General features: G+C 41.9%; 1 protein-coding gene across 9 annotated transcripts in view; it reads right to left on the bottom strand.

Annotated features, from left to right (window-relative positions):
- Positions 1-21,361, bottom strand: part of LOC110523975 (mitogen-activated protein kinase 10) — an 83,445-nt gene that overhangs the window by 39,784 nt on the left and 22,300 nt on the right. For 7 of the 9 annotated variants that reach the window (XM_021603190.2, XM_021603182.2, XM_021603188.2 and 4 more), the window contains exons 3-8: positions 20,118-20,287; positions 5,112-5,241; positions 4,663-4,721; positions 2,620-2,758; positions 1,846-2,011; positions 85-156 (exon numbers count right to left, since the gene is read on the bottom strand). In XM_021603190.2, coding sequence (XP_021458865.2) covers positions 85-156; positions 1,846-2,011; positions 2,620-2,758; positions 4,663-4,721; positions 5,112-5,241; positions 20,118-20,287 — 736 coding nt within the window. The remainder of the gene's footprint in view (positions 1-84; positions 157-1,845; positions 2,012-2,619; positions 2,759-4,662; positions 4,722-5,111; positions 5,242-20,117; positions 20,288-21,361) is intronic. The other 2 variants (XM_021603191.2, XM_036977722.1) reach the window with 2 other exon arrangements.

The raw sequence follows: 21,361 nt of genomic DNA on the forward strand, positions 1-21,361 counted from the left end.
GCTGTCTTTGCGAGGGGGAAAATGGCACCCTTATTCTTTGAACTAGCTCAACGGCCATTATTTACATTATCTGAATAAGGATACAGTCACGGCCAGGGAACAGGATTTTGTGACGCACCATTTCTCCCATAATGCACCCCACCGACCATATATCCACTGCAGGTACAGAGAGAGAGTGAGAGATAAGTCAGAGGTTAGCATTAGAAAAGAAAACGTAGGCTCTTTCTCAGTTCCTTTATCCTCGATCCCTTGTATCCTTTCTCCTCTCTTCTTTCTCAAAACTAATTAGAGGTGAAGATTCAAGGTCCCTGTTAGGAATATTATGAATAAATGACTAAACAATATTCTCATTTTAAATAGAACTGCAACTAAGTAAACTTATACTCTGTTTTATTATATCTGTTTAACAATATGAGTTCATAAGAAGGGATTATGTGACACGGACAAGGAGTAATTAAAGTTAATGAACACCATTTCAACTAGGCAGGGGAGGAATGGGTTGTGGATAAAGTAAGCAGATAGGGTTGTTAACCTATGGTTGAACTGACAAGACTTAGCTCTGGGGTGTTTTAGATAAGGCAGTGAGTGCATTCCTAGGATTTCTGTTAATTAGAGCTGTCAGCTAAGTGGTGATCGATAATGGTGAGGGTTCAAGAGTTAATTCAGTTATGTTGTGTGACCTGTGAGTGTGTTAGTGAGTTGGAATTAACTTTTAAACTCACTTAATTCTAGGTCGGGAGGAGGGGATTCATTCTAGAAGCAATGAAATGAGGTCATGTTATTGTATATAAACTGTTGCTCGTGGTAACGTGGCAGCGCGCTCCGAGAATAAATTCTGTTACCTATTATTGATAAGACTGGTCTCCGTCTATTTTATGCAAACAATCCTACAAATTCTCATAAAATAGATTAAGGGAATTTAATTAATGAAAACATATTGGAATAATTAAATTACAGTAACAGTCCCTCCCCTTGGACCTTCAAGTTCTCTTCCGATGTGTTTTGAGAATGAGGTGAGTATATGATAGAGGGTGCAAGGAATCGAGGAATGAGGAATTAAGAAAGAACCCTTGTCGGTAGAGAGCTATCGGAAACAAAGTAATTTGAATGTGGCGGTTGATTATTCAGACTGAGAAATAATTAGTGTGAGAGAAGAGAGGTAGCATGCAGACAAATTACTATTCCACTAATAAAGAGAAGCAGTTAGAGTCTCCAGGGGCTTTGCTGGTGGCAGGAAATCCATGGTCTGCTCTCTCTGCCTACGTCTAGTCTAGTTTTTTTTAAACAGAGGAAAGAGTTCCTTCTACTGGCCCTCCAACACCCCTTCCAGCAGAATCTGATCTCCCATCCAGGGATCGACCAGTACCAACCCTGTTTAGCTTCAGAGGCAAGCCAGCAATGGGATGCAGGGTGGTATGCTGTGAACCATACAGCTATTCGGTAATCACCAAGGTCACCAGATAAATACAGAGCTATAAAGGTTTATTAACACGTTCATTTACTCAATCCATTCAATGGAGGCTAGAGTTAGCTACCGGAAGTAACTGTATCTAATTTCCAAAAGGGTACTTGGATTCGAAACACAGTGCATAAAATTAGGTGTTCAAGGCACACACTTCAGTAATAGATAAGGTGACAAAGAAGAAGATATGCTTATGTTCTGTGTCACCAGAGGTGTCAGTGAGTTATGGGTGTTAATTGACCCCAACCCTGGCTGTTAGTGCAAGTGCATGTTACAATGTAGAGGTGTGTTACAGCAGAGGTGTGTTAAAGTATTAGAACACACTTAACCAGTAGCATGTTACAGTGTTAGAACACCAGAACACATTTTCAAACCTGTCTTACCATTATCTTTGTACCCCATGCCCAGGATGACCTCTGGAGCTCTGTAGTACCGTGTCACCACGTACGGGGTCATCATGAAGCTGGTGCCTGCAGTCCTTGCCAAGCCAAAGTCCAGGATCTTCAGCGTACAATCAGACTTCACCACTATATTGCTAGGTTTCAGGTCCTTCAGACGGAAAGCAACATCAAAGAGATTTTTTTTTTTTTTTTTTTTTTTTACCTTTATTTAACCAGGCAAGTCAGTTAAGAACAAATTCTTATTTTCAATGACGGCCTGGGAACAGTGGGTTAACTGCCTGTTCAGGTGCAGAACGACAGATTTGTACCTTGTCAGCTCGGGGGTTTGAACTCGCAACCTTCCGGTTACTAGTCCAACGCTCTAACCACTAGGCTACCCTAGATTATTGAGGTAAAAGTTTAACGGGTGATGCTAGCTACTACAGTATTTTTATTTTAAATGTCGACAGATGGCGTTTCACAGCAGACAAAACCGGTTGCAATGACGTAACTTCCACCAGCGCTGCTCACTGGGTTATGAGCAGTGCAAGGTTGAGCATGAGTAATGTTTACTATATCCAGAACATCCTAGTACATAATATCAATGACAAGGGTTACTGCTGGAGACCTGACGGAAAATTTGATTAATTATATTTCTAGGTTGGAGGACTTCTCACCATGTGTATGATGCCAGCGGAGTGCAAGTGTTTGATGCCACACACACATGCGTACAGTACACGTAAAGGCACACGCACTCACACACACAGGCCTTCTCACCCTGTGTATAATTCCAGCTGAGTGCAGGTGTTTGATGCCACACAGCATCTGGTAGAGCAGGTAGGACATTCTCTCATGGTCTAGCTCCATCTGAATCACCTGGCATAGGTTGGCATCCATCAGCTCCATCACCAGGTACCTGGGATGGTGATACATACAGTTATAATATGTTTTCATAACTGGTAATGCACTGAGGCTGAGACTGGCTTTCTGGACACAGATTAAGACTAAAAAGCATGTTCAATGGAGAATATGGCTGTAGTAAAATAATCTCCAGAATGTCACTGTCATCTTTGCTTCAGAAAACCCTCAACACCAGAGAGAGACAGGGTAACACAAGGAGAGGTTCTAATAGCCTACACTTCGGCATAACTGTTATAATAACGTTCACTGGAACAGAGGTCTAATAAAAGAGATGAGATGCTTCAACCCAAGAGGCCCTACTCTAATGTGGGCTCCCGAGTGGCGCAGTGGTCTAAGGCACTGCATCTCAGTGCTAGAGGTGTCACTACAGACCCTGTTTTGATTCCAGGCTGTATCACAACCGGCAGTAATTGGGAGTCCCATAGGGCGGCGCCCAATTAGCCCAGCGTCGTCCAGGATAGGGTTCGGCCGGGGTAGGCCGTCATTGTAAATAAAAATGTGTTCTTAAATGACTTGCCTAGTTAAATAAAGGTTAAATAAAAATACTTATGATTCCCACTCTCCTCCCTACCACATCTCTTCTCTCCTTCCTCCTTTTATTCCTCCTTTACATCTATTCTCAACACAATGGACACCACACTGCAGAACATCAATGGGAATCTACATACTCTTTCTCAAAAATGTACATACTTAAAACCTCTCTTGGTAGGGGGCAGTATTTTCACCTCCGGATGAAAAGCGTGCCCAAAGTATACTGCCTGTTTCTCAGGCCCAGAAGCTAGGACAAGCATATAATTGGTAGATTTGGATAGAAAACAATAGACAATCCAAACAATACATTTGTTTGGATAGAAAACACATTTCTTTCCAATTAATTTCTATGGGATACCCTTATTATTAGGAACCTGGTTGCAGTTCCTATGGCTTCCACTAGATGTCCACAGAACAATTTCTAAAGACTATGTTTTTTTGAGAAATTAAGAAGTAGTCCTATTCATTGTAAGTGTCACTCCAGGTGGACTCTACTGTTTTGGTGCGCGTGAACTGGACATAAAGGACATTATCGAACAACAGGACAATTTGTGATGTTTCTGGGACATTTTGGAGTGGCAACAGAAGAAGATCTTCAACGATAAGGCATTAATTAAGTCGCTATTTCTGACTTTAGTGGAGCACCTGCCTGGTTGAAATATGATTTTCATGTCTTTGTATGCGGGGCGCTGTGCTCAGATAATCGCATGGTTTGCTTTCACCATAAAGCCTTTTTGAAATCTGACACAGCGGCTGGATTAACAAGACGTTAAGCTTTATTTTGATGCATAACACATGTATTTTCAAGAATGTTAAATATTTTAAATTGGTATTTTTGAATTTCGCGCTATGCAATTTCACCCTGATGTTGGCCAGGTGGGACGGTGCCCATAAGAAGTTTTTGTTTTTCTTTTTTACTGTACATAGAAAAGCCCATACTTATTTAAATTGCTGTAATCCATTTTTAATTTCAAGCACATACTTTGTTTAATTTTGTGCTGTTTTGGATTGAAAACAAACTCCATTCCTCAGAGACACACCATTCCTTGCACTACCTTGCACTGACAAGCATGCTTCCTTCCATTCACTGTAGTATCAGAAACATTCATGAATCATCCAGTACAAAAAGACAGAGCCTGAGGCTTCAAATTATACTACACTAATATCACTTTCACTGACATCACTCTTAGTGGTTATTTTCTCAGACTGAGAATAATTTAACAAGAGTCTTGAACGTACATAATATAATTTTGCTCATCTGAAATCAGACTTAAGTCTGATGAAACTAGAAATGTAATTGGCCTACATAAAGTAAATATAATCTCACGATTATTCCTTTTTCCTCTGAATATTGTTTACTGTACTTACACATCCTGAAAGTCTTCTAGTGATTTCTGTGGTGTGAAAACATTTAATAAACTGATGATCTGAAAAAGAAAGACAACAGAGAAAAAAACTGGGTCAACATTCAGTATCAGGTTAACCAAGTCCATCTACAGTAACAACAATAACAGCACATTGCTGATTTCTTTTGCCATATTGAAAACTGGATATAGGGACAGAGAGAGAGAGAGACAGACAGACAGACATCTGCTCTGTGAGGATTATATCCATGGAAAAACAAAAAAATCTGTCTGTCTGTATCAATTCCCATCATACACATTGCCCCAGGCAGGCAAGAAATGTATTCTGGTCACAGACTCACTTAACGGGGAGGGGACTCACTCTATCAGCACCACAGAATGGGCCAATAAAAGACCACAAAACACCAGCTAGACTATTATCTTGTTATTTGTTTAACCATAGAGACATCTCACATTTTTGTGATTGACACATTTCATGAGCACCAGTTCCCTGTATGCCCTCTTGGCATGGGTCTGGTTCTGAAAGGGTCTGCTGAGCTTCTTGATGGCCACGTTTCTGTCGAGGACTGCATCGTACCCGGCACTGCAGAAAACACAGGACAAAAACATTGAATTAGAACCACAGGAATGTACCAGTCAACTTACTGTCGTGTGGGGGGCTTTGTCAATTCTAGTCATTATGTTTCTATGTGACAAAACAGGAAGTGAGAGACAGCACATGGCAGACAAATGAGAATGATAAGTCCTGTGAAAGATTGAAGGGTTTGCTATTGATCAAGATCGATGGTCCTGGGCTCTTCCAGGGCCTTTCTGTCTGTTCTGACCATGATTGTAAACTAGCCTGGTCCCTGATCTGGTTCTGCTGTATAGCCAACTTCTATGGTAGTTGACATGCCAAACAGCACAAACAGATGTGGGACCAGGCTAGGGTGTAACCATCTAAAGCCATTTGTGCTGATATTAGAATTACACAGGGAATACCTGTAGATTGACTTTAATGCAGACTTCTGATGCCAGAGAAAATCCACCAGAACCACCAGTGTAGACATATCCTTTGGGGCCCTGGTCAAAAGTAGTGCACTATATACAGTGCCTTCGGAAAGTATTCAGACCCCTTGACTTTTCCCACATTTAGTTATGTTACAGCCCTACTCTACAATGGATTAAACAAAAATCGTCAGCAATCTAGACACAATAATGACAAAGCGAAAACAGACATTTCGACATTTTTGATAATAAAAAACAGAAATACCTTACTTACATAAGTGTTCAGGGCCTTCGCTATGAGACTCTAAATTGAGCTCAGGTGCAACCCAATGGTTCCACAGAGTTCCTCTGTGGAGATGGGAGAACCTTCCAGAAGGACAACCATCTTTGCAGCACTCCACCAAATCAGACCTGTATGGTAGTGGCCATAAAGGTTGTCCTTCCTTTACTCCTCAGTAAAAGGCACATGACAGCATGCTTAGAGTTTGCAAAAAGGCACACCTACAGACTCTCAGATCATGAGAAACAAGATTCTCTGGGATGATGAAACCAATATTGAACTCTTTGGCCTGAATGCCAAGCGTCACTTCTGGAGGAAAGCTGGCACCATCCCTACGGTGAAGCATGGTGGTGGCAGTCTCATGCTGCGGGGATGTTTTTCAGCGACAGGGACTGGGAGACTAGTCAGGATCGAGGGACAGATGAACAGAGCAAAGTACAGAGGGATCCTTGAAGAAAACCTGCTCCAGAGAGCACAGGACCTCAGACTGGAGTGAAGGTTCACCTTCCAACAGGACAACGACACTAAGCACACAGCCAAGACAACGCAGGAGTGGCTTCGGGACAAGTCTCTGAATGTCCTTGAATGGCCCAGTCAGAGCCTGGACTTGAACCCGATCTAACATATTTGGAGAGACCTGAAAATAGCTGTGCAGCAAAGCCCCCCATCCAACCTGACAGAGCTTGAGAGGATCTGCAGAGAAGAATGGGAGAAACTCTGCAAATACAGGTGTGCCAAGGTTATACCCAAGAAGACTCGAGGCTGTAATCGCTGGCAAACGTGCGCCAACACAGGACTGAGTAATGGGTCTGAATACTTATGTAAATGTGATATTTCAGTTGTATATTTTTTTATACAATTGCAAAAATGTCTAAAACCTGTTTTAGCTTTGTCATTATGGGGTATTGTGTGTAGATTTATGAGAAAAAAACAACAATTTAATCCTGTTTAGAATAAGGCTGTAACGTAATATAGAGTACCCTTTCAAGCATTTTTCTTTATTTTTACTATGTTCTACATTGTAAAATAATAGTGAAGACATCAAAACTATGCAATAACGCATAAGGAATAATTTAGTAACCAAAAAAGTGTTAAAAACAACCCCCCCCCCAAAAAAAAAAAAATTGGCTTTAATATTGTGGATAGATTGTTGCTTCCATCAATGTACTTGTCTGCATCATTTCCAATCAACCATATATTTTGGGGGTAAATATATACATCTATATACATACATACTGTCACGATTGTTGTAATAACATTCAGACCAAGGCGCAGCAAAATAGAGAATTAAAAGGCTCTCTATGGTCAGGGCGTGACACATACTGTACATACACACACACCCACCCATATACAGTTGAAGTTGGAAGTTTACATACACCTTAGCCAAATACATTTAAACTCAGTTTTTCACAATTCCTGACATTTAATCCTAGTAAAAATTCCCTGTCTTAGGTCAGTTAGGATCACCACTATATTTTAAGAATGAGAAATGTCAGAATAATAGTATAGAGAATGATTTATTTCAGCTTTTATTTCGTTCATCACATTCCCAGTGGGTCAGAAGTTTACATACACTCAATTAGTATTTGGTAGCATTGCCTTTACATTATTTGACTTGGGTCAAATGCTTCGGGTAGCCTTCCACAAGCTTTCCACAATAAGTTGGGTGAATTTTGGCCCATTCCTCCTTACAGAGCTGGTGTGCCTGGGTCAGGTCTGTAGGCCTCCTTGCTCGCACACGCTTTTTCAGTTCTGCCCACAAATTTTCTATATGATTGAGGTCAGCGCTTTATGATGGCCACTCCAAAACCTTGAATTTGTTGTCCTTATGCCATTTCTCCACAACTTTGGAAGTATGCTTGGGGTCCTTGTCCATTTGAAAGACCCATTTGCGACCAAGCTTTAACTTCCTGTCTGATATCTTGAGATGTGTCCAAACAGTTCTATTTTTGTTTCATCAGACCAGAGGGCATTTTTCCAAAAAGTACGATCTTTGTCCCCATGTGCAGTTGCAAACCGTGGTCTGGCTTTTTTTTATGGCGGTTTGGAGCAGTGGCTTATTCCTTGCTGAGCAGGCTTTCAGTTTGTCTATATAGGACTCGTTTTACTGTGGACATAGTGCTTTCGCGCCAAAGTACATTAATCTCTAGGAGACAGAACTCATCTCCTTTCTGGGCGGTATGACGGCTGCATGGTCCCATGGTGTTTATACTTGGGTACTATTGTTTGTACAGATGAATGTGGTTCGTTCAGGCATTTGGAAATTGCTCCCAAGGATGAACCAGACTTGTGGAGGTCTACAATTTTTTTTCTGAGGTCTTGGCTGATTTCTTTTGATTTTCCCATGACGTCAAGGTAAAGAGGCACCGAGTTTGAAGGTAGGCCTTGAAATACATCCACAGGTATTTTGTGGAATTTTCCAAGCTGTTTAAATGCACAGTCAACTTAGTGTTTATAAACTTCTGACCCACTGGAACAGTGAATTATAAGTGAAATAATCTGTCTGTAAACAATTGTTGGAAAAATGACTTATGTCATGCACAAAGTAGATGTCCTAACCTACTTGCCAAAACTATAGTTTGTTAACAAGACATTTGTGGAGTGGTTGAAAAATGAGTTTTATGTAAAGTTCTGACTTCAACTGTATACACAGGGTGCTTTAGCAAACAAACAGCAGAGACCTGAAGACACCATACAACCTGGAACTGGGCTTGCTAGGACAGACCAGATACAACTTCAATTAGCACTGAGGTGTGAAGTGAGAGGTGTCGGTGCCTTTGGGCCCAACAAGTGGCAGCAGACTTTGAAGCCATCCACTGACATTTTCTACAAGAAATCCAGAAATTAAAGATTCTCCCAAGTGGGTGTGACACCTACTCCCACTGCCTGCTGCACTGCTGCTTGGATTCCACCTGGCGATCTGTTCACCGCCTGCCCTGGCCTGTCTCCCAGTCTGGTACAGGTAACTTCACCACACTCCCCCCTCTCTCCTGAGCTTTCGCTCACCTCCAGCACACACGCACTATTGGGGCGAGTGACTCTGAACTTACAATGGCTAACCCCAAGTCGTTATTTTTCTTTTTTTTTTGTGCATTTTGCCATTTGCCTCATGACTCCTGCATGCCTTGTTGACTACAAACTGTCTTTACCAAGCCGTGGGACAGACTGTTTGTTCCCACACTCGGGACTCTGACTCTCTATTGGTTACACAGACTTTTGGCCTCCCATCCTATTCTAACCACCTTTCGCTGGCTTTGTATTCATGTTACCCGATGAAGATGCTGTACAATATGATCTTGTTGCCATCTAATGCACATTCAGATGTCATAAATCAGCACTGCCAAGCTCTCCCTGTCCTAAGCCGTGCTTTGATTGTATGACTGTTGATGATATCTGGAAATATGCATGTACACCCTGGCACATCTACTGTTTTAGCACCAATTCTGACTTGTGCTCTGATATCTGCTTCACTGATTTCTGCTCTCGTAAAAGCCTGAGTTTTCTGCACGTTAATACTAGAAGATTATTACCTAAAATGGATCAATTGAAAGTGTGGGATCACAGCTCCAATCTAGATGTGTTAGTCATTACTGAGAGGTGGTTAAGGAAGAGTGTTTTGAATACTGATGTTAACCTTTCTGGTTATAACCTTTTTCGGCAAGACAGATCTTCCAAAGGTGGGGGAGTGGCTATCTTTACCAAGGATCACCTTCAGTGCTCGGTTGTCTCTACCATGCATGTCCCCAAACAATTTGATTTGCTGGTTTTAAGCATAAACTTCAAATGGCTCTTTGTTGACTGTTGCTGGGTGCTATCATCCTCCATCAGCACCGGCCTGTACCCTACCTGCCCAAAGCTCTCTCCCGGCCCCTTACACTAAGTCTGAATTTGTCCTGCTAGGTGACCTAAACTGGGACATGTTTAAACTACCTGACCAAGTCCTAAAGCAATAGAGCTTCCTAAATCTTTCTCAGATTATTACCAATCCCACAAGGTATGACTCCAAACACCCAGAAAAGGCTACTCTCCTAAATGTTATCCTCACAAATAATCCTGATAGGTATCAGTCTGGTGTTTTCTGTAATGACATTAGTGATCACTGTTACAGCCTGAGTTTGGAATGTCTGTTCAGTGAAACGATCTGTTCTGATTTGTCATAGATGCTTGCTAAAAATCTTTAACGAGCAAGCCTTCCTTCATGAACTGGCCGCTGTAAAATGGTACAGAATCAGCTTGATCCCCTCTGTCGAAGACGCTTGCACCTTCTTTTTTGATATTTTCAGTGGTATTCTCAACAAACACGCCCACATAAAGGAAACGAGAATTAAAAACAGGTTCAGCCCCTGGTTCGACCATGATCTTGCAGAGTTTCTCCACCTCAAGAATTGCATTTGGCGAAAGGCTCGGCACATGCATACTCGTGTTCAGGCAAATGAGAAATAAGTGCACTCAAGATATCCGGAAGGCCAAAGTTAGTTACTTTAAGGAGCAGTTCTCTCTCTGTGGGTCTAACCCCAAGAAGTTCTGGAAAACGGTTAAAGACCTGGAGAATAAACCCTCCTCCTCACATCTGCCGATGTCCCTTAATGTTGATGATGTGGTTGTTACAGACAGGAAGCACATGGATGAGCTCTTTACATCACCACCTCATTAAGTCAGGATTCCCATTTGACTCAACCATGCCTCCTTGCCTGTCCAACATTTCCTCATCTCCCATCCCTTCTAATTCAACTATCCCTGATGCTTCTCCCTCTTTTGCCCCTGCCCCGCTAGAAAGTTCCTCCCTGCAGGCAATCACTGAGTCCGAGGTGCCAAAGGAGCTCCTGAAACTTGACCCCAAAAAAACATCTGGGACAGATGGTTTAGACCCTTTCTTCTTTAAGGTTGCTGCCCCTATCATCGCCAAGCCTATCTCTGAACTTTTTAACAAGCCTCTCCTTTCTGGGGAGGTTCCCATTGCTTGGAAGGCAGCCATGGTTCATCCTTTATTTTAAGGGGGAGATCAAGCTGATCCTAACTGTTATAGGCCTATTTCTATTTTGCCCTGTTTATCAAAAGTGTTGGAAAAACTTGTCAATAATCAACAGACTGGCTTTTTTGATGTCTATAGTATTCTCTCTGGTATGCAATCTGGTTTCCACTCAGGTTATGGATGTGTCACTGCAACCTTAAAAGGTCCTCAATGATGTCACCATTGCCCTTGATTCTAAGCAATGTTGTGCTGCTATTTTATTGACTTGGCCAAAGCTTTTGATACGGTAGACCATTTCATTATTGTGGGCCGGCTAAGGAGTATTGGTGTCTCTGAGGGGTCTTTGGCCTGGTTTGCTAACTACCTCTCTCAAAGAGTGCAGTGTATAAAGTCAGAAAATATGATGTCTCAGCCACTGCCTGTCACTAAGGAAGTACTCCAAGGGTCAATCCTAGGCCCCACGCTTTTCTCAATTTACATCAACAACATAGCTCAGGCAGTAGGAAGCTCTCTCATCCATTTATATGCAGATGATACAGTCTTATACTCAGCTGGTCCCTCCCCGGATTTTGTGTTAAATGCTCTACAACAAAGCTTTCTACCCTTAACCTTGTTCTGAACACCTCCAAAACAAAGGTAATGTGGTTTGGTAAGAGGAATGCCCCTTTCCCCACTGGTGTGATTACTACCTCTGAGGGTTTAGCGCTTGAGGTAGTCACCTCATACAAACAAGTACTTCGGAGTATGGTTAGATAGTACACTGTCCTTCTCTCAGCACATATCAAAGCTGCAGGCTAAAGCTACATTTCTTGGTTGACTTGGTTTCTTCTATCGTAAATGCTCCTCTTTCACCCCAGCTACCAAACTAACCCTGATTCAGATGATCATCCTACCCTTGCTAGATTACGGAGAAATCATTTATAGATGAGTGCTTATAGGACACATCACTGCACTCTATACTCCTCTGTAAACTGGTCATCTCTGTATACCCATTGCAAGACCCAGTGGTTGATGCTTATTTATAAAACCCTCTTAGGCCTCACTCCCCCTTATCTGAGATATCTACTGCAGCCCTCATCCTCCACATTCAACGAGCTGCAACAAACACTCAAACTGGACAGTTTTATCTCAATCTCTTCATTCAAAGACTCAATCATGCGTGATGTATTGTTGTCTCTACCTTCTTGCCCTTTGTGCTGTTGTCTGTACCCAATAATGTTTGTACCATGTTTTGTGCTGCTACCATGTTGTGTTGCTACCATGCTGTGTTGTCATGTGTTGCTGCCTTGCTATGTTGTTGTCTTAGGTCTCTCTTTATGTAGTGTTGTATCTCTTGTCGTGATGTGTGTTTTGTCCAATATTTATTTTACATTTTTAATCCCAGCCCCCGTCCCCGCAGGAGGCCTTTTGCCTATTGGTAGCCAGTCATCGTAAATAAGAATTTGTTCTTAACTGACTTACCTAGTTAAATAAAATAAAACATTTTAACAACCAGTTAATCCAATAAAATGACCCTTTGAATGTGATATTACAGTGCAGAACACTGTTTTGACATTAGGCAATACACTTGCACTACTCATTAACATTGACTGAACATCACATTTCCATAATTTCTATCCCATGTCTGATCAAAGGTGTGATCATTGAAGACATCTTCAATAATCATTGATACAAAAAATAAATGTATTGTTTAATTATAACATACTGTATGTATTCTGTAATCAAATAAAACTAAATGAAAGAAACAATATTTAGCAGGCACTAGTTTGGATTAAGCCTGTCTTGAGCATTTGGCCATAGCTTTCGACATCACAGTAAATGTGCCCATTGCTCATGTACTTAGGGAAAAACCTTTTTGGCATGGCGAACCCGAGCCTGACACAGGTCTGGAACGATGACACTGCATGTCTCATTCATGGCCTGAATGAGGGTGGTAGTCTCATGGGTATGGCAATGATACATCTTTCACCTGTACTGTAATTGTCATGTATTGTATTTTACAGTATTGTATTGTTCCTGTACGTTACTCAGTTCGTGTGGCACTAGCAACACCAGAGTTGTGGGTACGATTCCCACTGGGGTCACATACGAAAATGTGCAGACTCACTGTTGTCACTTTGGATAAAAGTGTCTGCTATGTAAATGGAATATATTGTATTATGGTATTACAGTAATTTATTGGCCAATGCAGTTTTAGTAAAGCAGTGTAAACCCCACCAACTTCATTTTGGATACATGTTTACTGTACAGGGTATGCATTTGTTACATACAGTACATCTCTGATCTTGTCAACATCAGATAAAATTTACTGTAAAGTAAAATCATAATAGTCATCATCATAATAGTCCATTACAGTATACACTGAGTATACAAAACATTAAGAACACCTGCTATTTCCATGACAGACTGACCAGGTGAATCAAATCAAATCAAATGTATTTGTCACATACAGATGGTTAGCAGATGTTAATGAGAGTGTAGCGAATTGCTTGTGCTTCTAGTTCCGACAATGCAGTAATAACCAACGAGTAATCTAACCTAACAATTCCAAAACTACTAAGTTATACACACAAGTGTAAAGGGATAAAGAATATGTACATAAAGATATGAATGAGTGATGGTACAGAACGGCATAGGTAAGATGCAGTAGATGGTATCGAGTACAGTATATACATATGAGATGAGTAATGTAGGGTATGTAAACAAAGTGGCATAGTTTAAAGTGGCAAGTGATACATGTATTACATTAGATGATATAGAGTACAGTATATACATATACATATGAGATTAATAATGTAGGGTATGTAAACATTATATTAAGTAGCATTGTTTAAAGTGGCTAGTGATATATTTTACATAAATTCCTATCAATTCCCATTATTAAAGTGGCTGGAGTTGAGTCAGTGTGTTGGCAGCAGCCACTCAATGTTAGTGGTGGCTGTTTAACAGTCTGATGTCCTTGAGATAGAAGCTGTTTTTCAGTCTCTCGGTCCCTGCTTTGATGCACCTGTACTGACCTCGCCTTCTGGATGATAGCGGGGTGAACAGGCAGTAGCTCGGGTGGTTGTTGTCCTTGATGATCTTTATGTCCTTCCTGTGACATCGGGTGGTATATGTGTCCTGGAGGGCAGGTAGTTTGCCCCCGGTGATGCGTTTTGCAGACCTCACTACCCTTACGGTTGTGGGCGGAGCAGTTGCCGTACCAGGCGGTGATACAGCCCGACAGGATGCTCTCGATTGTGCGTCTATAGAAGTTTGTGAGTGCTTTTGGTGACAAGACGAATTTCTACAGCCTCCTGAGGTTGAATATCACGATGCTGTCTGTGTGGGTGGACACAGTACCTTTGTCTATACATTATGCCTTGAATCTATTTTACCGTGGCCAGAAACCTGCACTTTTTACTCTTTGTTCCGAACGCACTAGACGACCAGTTCTGATAGCCTTTAGCCGTACCCTTACCCTACTCCTCCTCTGTTCCTCTGGTGATTTAGAGGTTAATCCAGGCCCTGCAGTGCCCAGCTCCACTCCTACTCCCCAGGTGCTCTCATTTGTTGATTTCTGTAACCGTAAAAGCCTTGGTTTCATGCATGGTAACATTAGAAGCCTCCTCCCTAAGTTTGTTTTATTCACTGCTTTAGCACACTCTGCAAACCCGGATGTCCTAGCCATGTCTGAATCCTGGCTACCAAACCCCCTGAAATTTCCATCCCTAACTATAACATTTTCCGACAAGATAGAACTGCAAAGCAGAGTGTTGGGGAATAATAAGAATTAGTTGGGTAACATAGATAGGATGTTTTATTTTCATGATATGCTTATGAGTTATTTCTCATAAGAATGTATTTTGTTGTACTACAGTGGTGGCCATTGGCAGTTCTCTGTTCTCTGTCAGGACTAAGTTGTTTGGGCCGCAGAGATGGGAGAGGTCAAGGTGTCATCATGTGTAAACATATATTTTGCTCCACTGTGTCTGTGTGCCAGTCACTCCCTACTTTTCCCATCAGGAAGAGGAGGATGGCAGTGTCTGGAATCATTCTATGTTCCCTCTCTTGTTGCTCCTATCTTGACCTATAGCCCCACTCTCCTCTCCGTGAGCTTGTCCAGGATTGGTTGTATTTAGAATTGGTTGTATCTAAATGACAATTTGATATATATCATAGGGTGGGGGTAATGTCTTGGTACCATTTTGTACAAAGGACGAGATAAGAGCTTTGTTTAGGAGACCAAACTGAACAATAATTTATAGCCAACTCTGTCTTCTTTGGGGATACTCTCTGAAGTAAAGGTTTTCTTTGTGCAAGTTCCTAAGACATGTGTTTTGTCATGTCGTCTAGGGGGGGTGGATCTTTCCTATAAAGGATCCCATTTGCCATTATGTTGGCCACTCTCAACTTTTCATTAGAGATACTGAACTGTTGAAAGTCAAAATGCTATTGCAAAAGCTTAATTATTATTAAAGGTGAAGATTAAGCATAACTCTGACTCGTGTGTGTGATTTGCTCTCTCATCATTTGGTAATTAAGGAAATTTCCACGACAAGAGATAGCCTGCAGAGTTTTGTCTTACTATCCAGGTCTGTACCCAATCAATTTGAGCTTCTACTTTTAAAAATACACCTTTCCAGAAACAAGTCTCTCAATGTTGCCGCTCGCTATAGACCACCCTCTGCCCCCAGCTGTGCCCTGGACACCATATGTGAATTGATTGCCCCCCCATCTATCTTCAGAGCTAGTGCTGCTAGGTCACCTAAACTGGGTCACCTAAACTGGGACATGCTTAACCCCCGGCCATCCTACAATCTAAGCTTGATGCCCTCAACCTCACACAAATTATCAATGAACCAAAATCCGTAATCACGGTCACCTTCATAGATATCATCCTAATCAACTTCCCCTCCAAATACTCCTCGGCTGTTTTCAACCAAGATCTCAGCAATCACTGCCTCATTGCCTGCATCCGTAATGGGTCTGCAGTCAAACAACACACCCCACATCACTGTCAAACGCTCCCGAAAACACTTCAGCGAGCAGGCCTTTCTAATCGACCTGGCCCGGGTATCCTGGAAGGATATTGACCTCATCCCGTCAGTAGAGGATACCGGGTTATTCTTTAAAAGTGCCTTCCTCACCATCTTAAATAAGCATGCACCATTCAAATAATGTAGAACCAGGAAAAGATATAGCCCTTGGTTCTCTCCAGACCTGACAGCCCTTGACTAGCACAAAAACATCTTGTGAATTTCTGCATTTGCATCGAATAGCCCCCGTGATATGCAACTTTTCAGGGAAGTTAGGAACCAATACACACTGGCAGTTAGCTTTCATAAGGCTAGCTTTTTTCAAACAGAAATTTGCATCCTGTAACACAAACTCAAAAAAGTTCTGGGACACTGTAAAGTCCATGGAGAATAAGAGCACCTTCTCCCAGCTGCCCACTGCACTGAGGCTAGGAAACACTGTCAGCACCGATAAATCCACTATAATTAAGAATTTCAATAAGCATTTTTCTACAGCTGGCCATGCTTTCCACCTGGCTACCCCTACCCCGGTCACTAGCCCTGCACCCCCCACAGCAACTCACCCAAGCCTCCCCCACTTCTACTTCACCCAAATCCAGATAGCTGATGTTCTGAAAGAGCAAATCTGGACCCCTACAAATCAGCCGGGCTAGACAATCTGGACCCTCTTTTTCTAAAATGATCTGCCAAACTTGTTGCAAACCCTATTACTATCCTGTTCAACATCTTTCGTATCGCCTGAGATCCTCAAAGATTGGAAAGGTGCCGCGGTCATCCCCCTCTTCAAAGGGGGAGACACTCTAGACCCAAACTGCTACAGACCTATATCTATCCTACCCTGCCTTTCCAAGTTCTTCGAAAGCCAAGTTAACAAACAGATTACTGACCATTTCGAATCCCACCGTACCTTCTCTGCTACGCAATCTGGTTAAAGAGCTGGTCATGGGTGCACCTCAGCCATGCTCAAGGTCCTAAACGATATCATAACCGCCATCGATAAGAGACACTACTGTGCAGCTGTATTCATCGACCTGGCCAAGGCTTTCGACTCAATTACCACAGTCTTATCGGCAGACTCAACAGCCTTGGTTTCTCAAATAATTGCTTTGCCTGGTTCACCAACTACTTCTCTGATAGAGCTCAGTGTGTCAAATCAGAGGGCCTGTTGTCCGGACCTCTGGCAGTCTCTATAGGGGTGCCACAGGACTCAATTCTCGGGCCGACATTCTTCTCTGTATACATCAATGATGTCGCTCTTGCTGCTGGTGATTCTCTGATCCACCTGTATGCAGACGACACCATTCTGTATACTTCTGGCCCTTCTTTGGACACTGTGGTAAATAACTAACTAAGCTTCAATGCCATACAACTCTCCTTCCATGGCCTCCAACTGCTCTTAAATGCAAGTAAAACTAAATGCATACTCTTCAACCAATCGCTTCCTGCACCTGCCCGCCAGTCCAGCATCACTACTCTGGACGGTTCTGACTTAGAATATGTGGACAACTAGAAATACCTAGGTGTCTGGTTAGACTGTAAACTCTCCTTCCAGACTCACATTAAGCATTAAGCATCTCCAATCCAAAATTAAATCTAGAATCGGCTTCCTATTTTGCAACAAAGCATCCTTCACTCATGCTGCCAAATATACCCTCGTAAAATTGACCATCCTACCGATCCTCGACTTTGGCGAAGTTGTTTACAGAATAGCCTCCAACACTCTACTCAACAAATTGGATGCAGTCTATCACAGTGCCATCCATTTTGTCATCAAAGGCCCCATATACTACCCACCACTGCGACCTATACGCTCTCGTTGGCTGGCCCTCACTTCATACTCGTCGCCAAACCCACTAGCTCCAGGTCATCTACAAGTCTCTGCTAGGTAAAGCCCCGACTTATCTCAGCTCACTGGTCACCATAGCAGCACCCACCCGTAGCACGCGCTCCAGCAGGTATATCTCACTGGTCACCCCAAAGCCAATTCTTCCTTTGGCCGCCTTTCCTTCCAGTTCTCTGCTGCCAATGACTGGAACAAACTGCAAAAATCACTGAAGCTGGAGACTCATATCTCCCTCACTAGCTTTAACCTCTCTGGGATATGTGGTAGCGTCCCACTTGGCCAAAAGCCAGAGAAAATGCAGAGCGCCAAACTCAAATAAATTCATATAAAAATCTAACTTTCATGAAATCACACATGTAAGATACCAAATTAAAAGCTACACATGTTGTGAATCCAGCCAACATGTCAATTTTCAAAAAGGCTTTTCGGCGAAAGCAAATCTGAGGATAGCACCTCCATAAACAAAAGAGAGAAAACATATTTCAACCCTGCAGGCGCGACACAAAACGCAGAAATAAAAATATAAATCATGCCTTACCTTTGACGAGCTTCTTCTGCTGGCACTCCAATATGTCCCATAAACATCACAAATGGTCCTTTTGTTCGATTAATTCTGTCCACACATATCCAAAATGTCAATTTATTTGGCGCGTTTGATCCAGAAAAACACTGGTTCCAACTTGCGCAACATGACTACAAAATATCTCAAAAGGTACTTGTAAACTTTGCCAAAACATTTCAAACTACTTCTGTAATACAACGTTAGGTATTTTTAAAGTAAATAATGAATAAAATTGAAGACGGGGTGATCTCTGTTCAATACAGGAAGAAAACAAACTGAAACATGCTTTCTGGTCATGCTCCTCTATCCTCTAGTGACCCTCGTTCAAGATGGCCGTACTTCTTCATTTTACACAAAGGAATAACCTCAACCAATTTCTAAAGATTGGTAACATCCAGTGGAAGTGGTAGGAACTGCAAGCAAGTCCCTTAGAAATCTGGATTCCCAATGAAAACCCACTGAAAAGAGAGTGACCTAAAAAAAAAAAGAATCTGAATGGTTTGTCCTCTGGGTTTTGCCTGCTACTGTTATACTCACAGACATGATTCAAACAGTTTTAGAAACTTCAGAGTGTTTTCTATCCAAATCTACTAATAATATGAATATCTTATCTTCTGGGGATGAGTAGCAGACAGTTGAATTTGGGCATGCTTTTCATCTAAAATGCCAAATGCTGCCTATCCTAGAGAAGTTAAGCACCAGCTGTCAGAGCAGCTCACAGGTCACTGCACCTGTACATAGCCCATTTTTAAATAGCCTATCCAACTACCTCATCCCCATACTGTATGTATGTATGTATTTATCTTGCTCCTTTGCACCCCAGTATCTCTACTTGCACATTCATCTTCTGCACATCTACCATTCCAGTGTTTAATTGCTATATTGTAATTACTTCGCCACCATGGCCTATTTATTGCCTTTCTTCCCTTATCCTACCTCATTTGCACACACTGTATATATACTTTTTCTATTGTATTATTCACTGTATCTTTGTTTATTCCATGTGTAACTGTGTTGTTGTATGTGTCGAACTGCTTTGCTTTATCTTGGCCAGGTCACAGTTGTAAATGAGAACTTGTTCTCAACTAGCCTACCTGGTTAAATAAAGGTGAAATAAATTTGAAAAATAAATAAAAGTATGGTTCAGTTTGGCTGCATGGTGGCCCTGTTGGACAAGAAAAAACATTAATGCAAGCTCATTGGCTCATAGCGGCCATATTGTTTGAGCTTCAGTCCTTCATTCAAAAACATGAGTACATAAATGTTATGTACCAAACTTGGTTCTGATCAGTTAAGCGGTTCTGGAGAAGACGTTTAAAGTAGTCAACATCAATACAAATGGTCCAAAATACATCAATCGCATATTGCATGATCTGTTTGATGTTGAGTTCTGATATTTGGCAAGCATGGTAAAATGACAGAAGTAGCTCATCCGAGGGTGATGTGCCCTATTTGTCCTGATGGTGGTACAGTGGGCCCACAGCTTGAACCCCAGCATTGCTGCTTGCAGCTTTAATAATCAATTTGGTATTCTTCTAGAACTCTTCATTAATCAAACTCAAGGTTTTAATCTCACACATACTGTACAAACACATATACAAATACACGTGCCACCTTGATACACAGTATAAATCTTTGCAAAGATCATAATGCAATGACCATACAGCCACACAACTCTATCTACTAACACATTATACATCAACCAAATATTAAGGTATACAGTTGGTTTTGCCACTATAATGTACATTTTCATTCACTACACTATAAAGAGTGTAAAATGAGGATTCCAGTACTCACCAGACGATTCCCTGAGCTCCAGAACCGATGGGTTTTAGATTCTGGTAACGTTTGAGAACTGTGAAGGTGGAATCTCCTACTTCCACACTGTAGAACTGGTTGTCCACTTTGCATTTGCTCATGTTGTAATGCTTGCCAATGTATGACACATCCAATTGTTTACCAAAACCCTGCAGTAAACAAACAAACAAAGGTCAGTGATGTCACTTTCACCTCTCTGACTGGCTCTTCCACCAGTTGAATTATTACATTTAAGTAATTTGTTCGTCCATTTGTTTGTGCGTTTATTCGTTCATTCAAATCAAATGTTATTAGTCACATGCGCCGAATACAACACAGTGAAATGCTTACTTACGAGCCCCTAACCGACAGTGCAGTTTCAAAAAATACAACAAATACACTATATATACAAAAGTAAATGACTGGATTCTGCCATTTCAGCCACACCCATTGCTGACAGGTGTAAAATAAAAATAAATTGCACTCAGCCATGCAATCTCCATAGTCAAACATTGGCCTTACTGACGAGCTCACTGACTTTCAATGTGGATGCCACCTTTCCAACAAGTCAGTTCATCAAATTTCTGCCCTGCTACCCCAGTCAACTGTAAGTTATATTGCTGTTTTGTGTTGTTTTGCTCAGCCGCAAAGTGGTAGGCCGCACAAGCTTACCGAACGTGTCCGCCATGTGCTGAAGCATGTAAAAATCGCCTGTCCTCGGTTGCAACATTCACAACAGAGTTTCAAACTGCATCTGGAAGCAACACAGCACAATAACTGTTTGTCGGGAGCATCATGGAATGGGTTTCCATGTCCAAGTAGCCGCACACAAGCCTAAGATCACCATGTGCAATGCCATGTGTCGGCTGGAGTGTCGGCCACCATTGGACTCTGGAGCAGTGGAAACGCGTCCTCTGGAGTGATGAATCACGCTTCACCATCTGACAGTCCGACGGATGAATCTGGGATTGGCGGATGCAAGAATACTACCTGCCCGAATGCATAGTGCCAACTATAAAGTTTGATGGAGGAGGAATAATGGTCTGGGACTGTTTTTCATGGTGCAGGCTAAGCCCTTTAGCTCCAGTGAAGGGAAATCTTAATGATGCAACTTTGTGGCAACAGTTTGGGTAAGGCCCCCGTGCACAAAGCGAGGTCCATACAGAAATGGTTTGTCTCGAACAGTGTGGAAGAACTTGAATGGCCTGCACAGAGCCCTGACCTCAACCCCATTGAACATCTTT

Source organism: Oncorhynchus mykiss, chromosome 5 (genome assembly GCF_013265735.2).
Source record: "Oncorhynchus mykiss isolate Arlee chromosome 5, USDA_OmykA_1.1, whole genome shotgun sequence".
Lineage (NCBI taxonomy): Eukaryota > Metazoa > Chordata > Actinopteri > Salmoniformes > Salmonidae > Oncorhynchus > Oncorhynchus mykiss.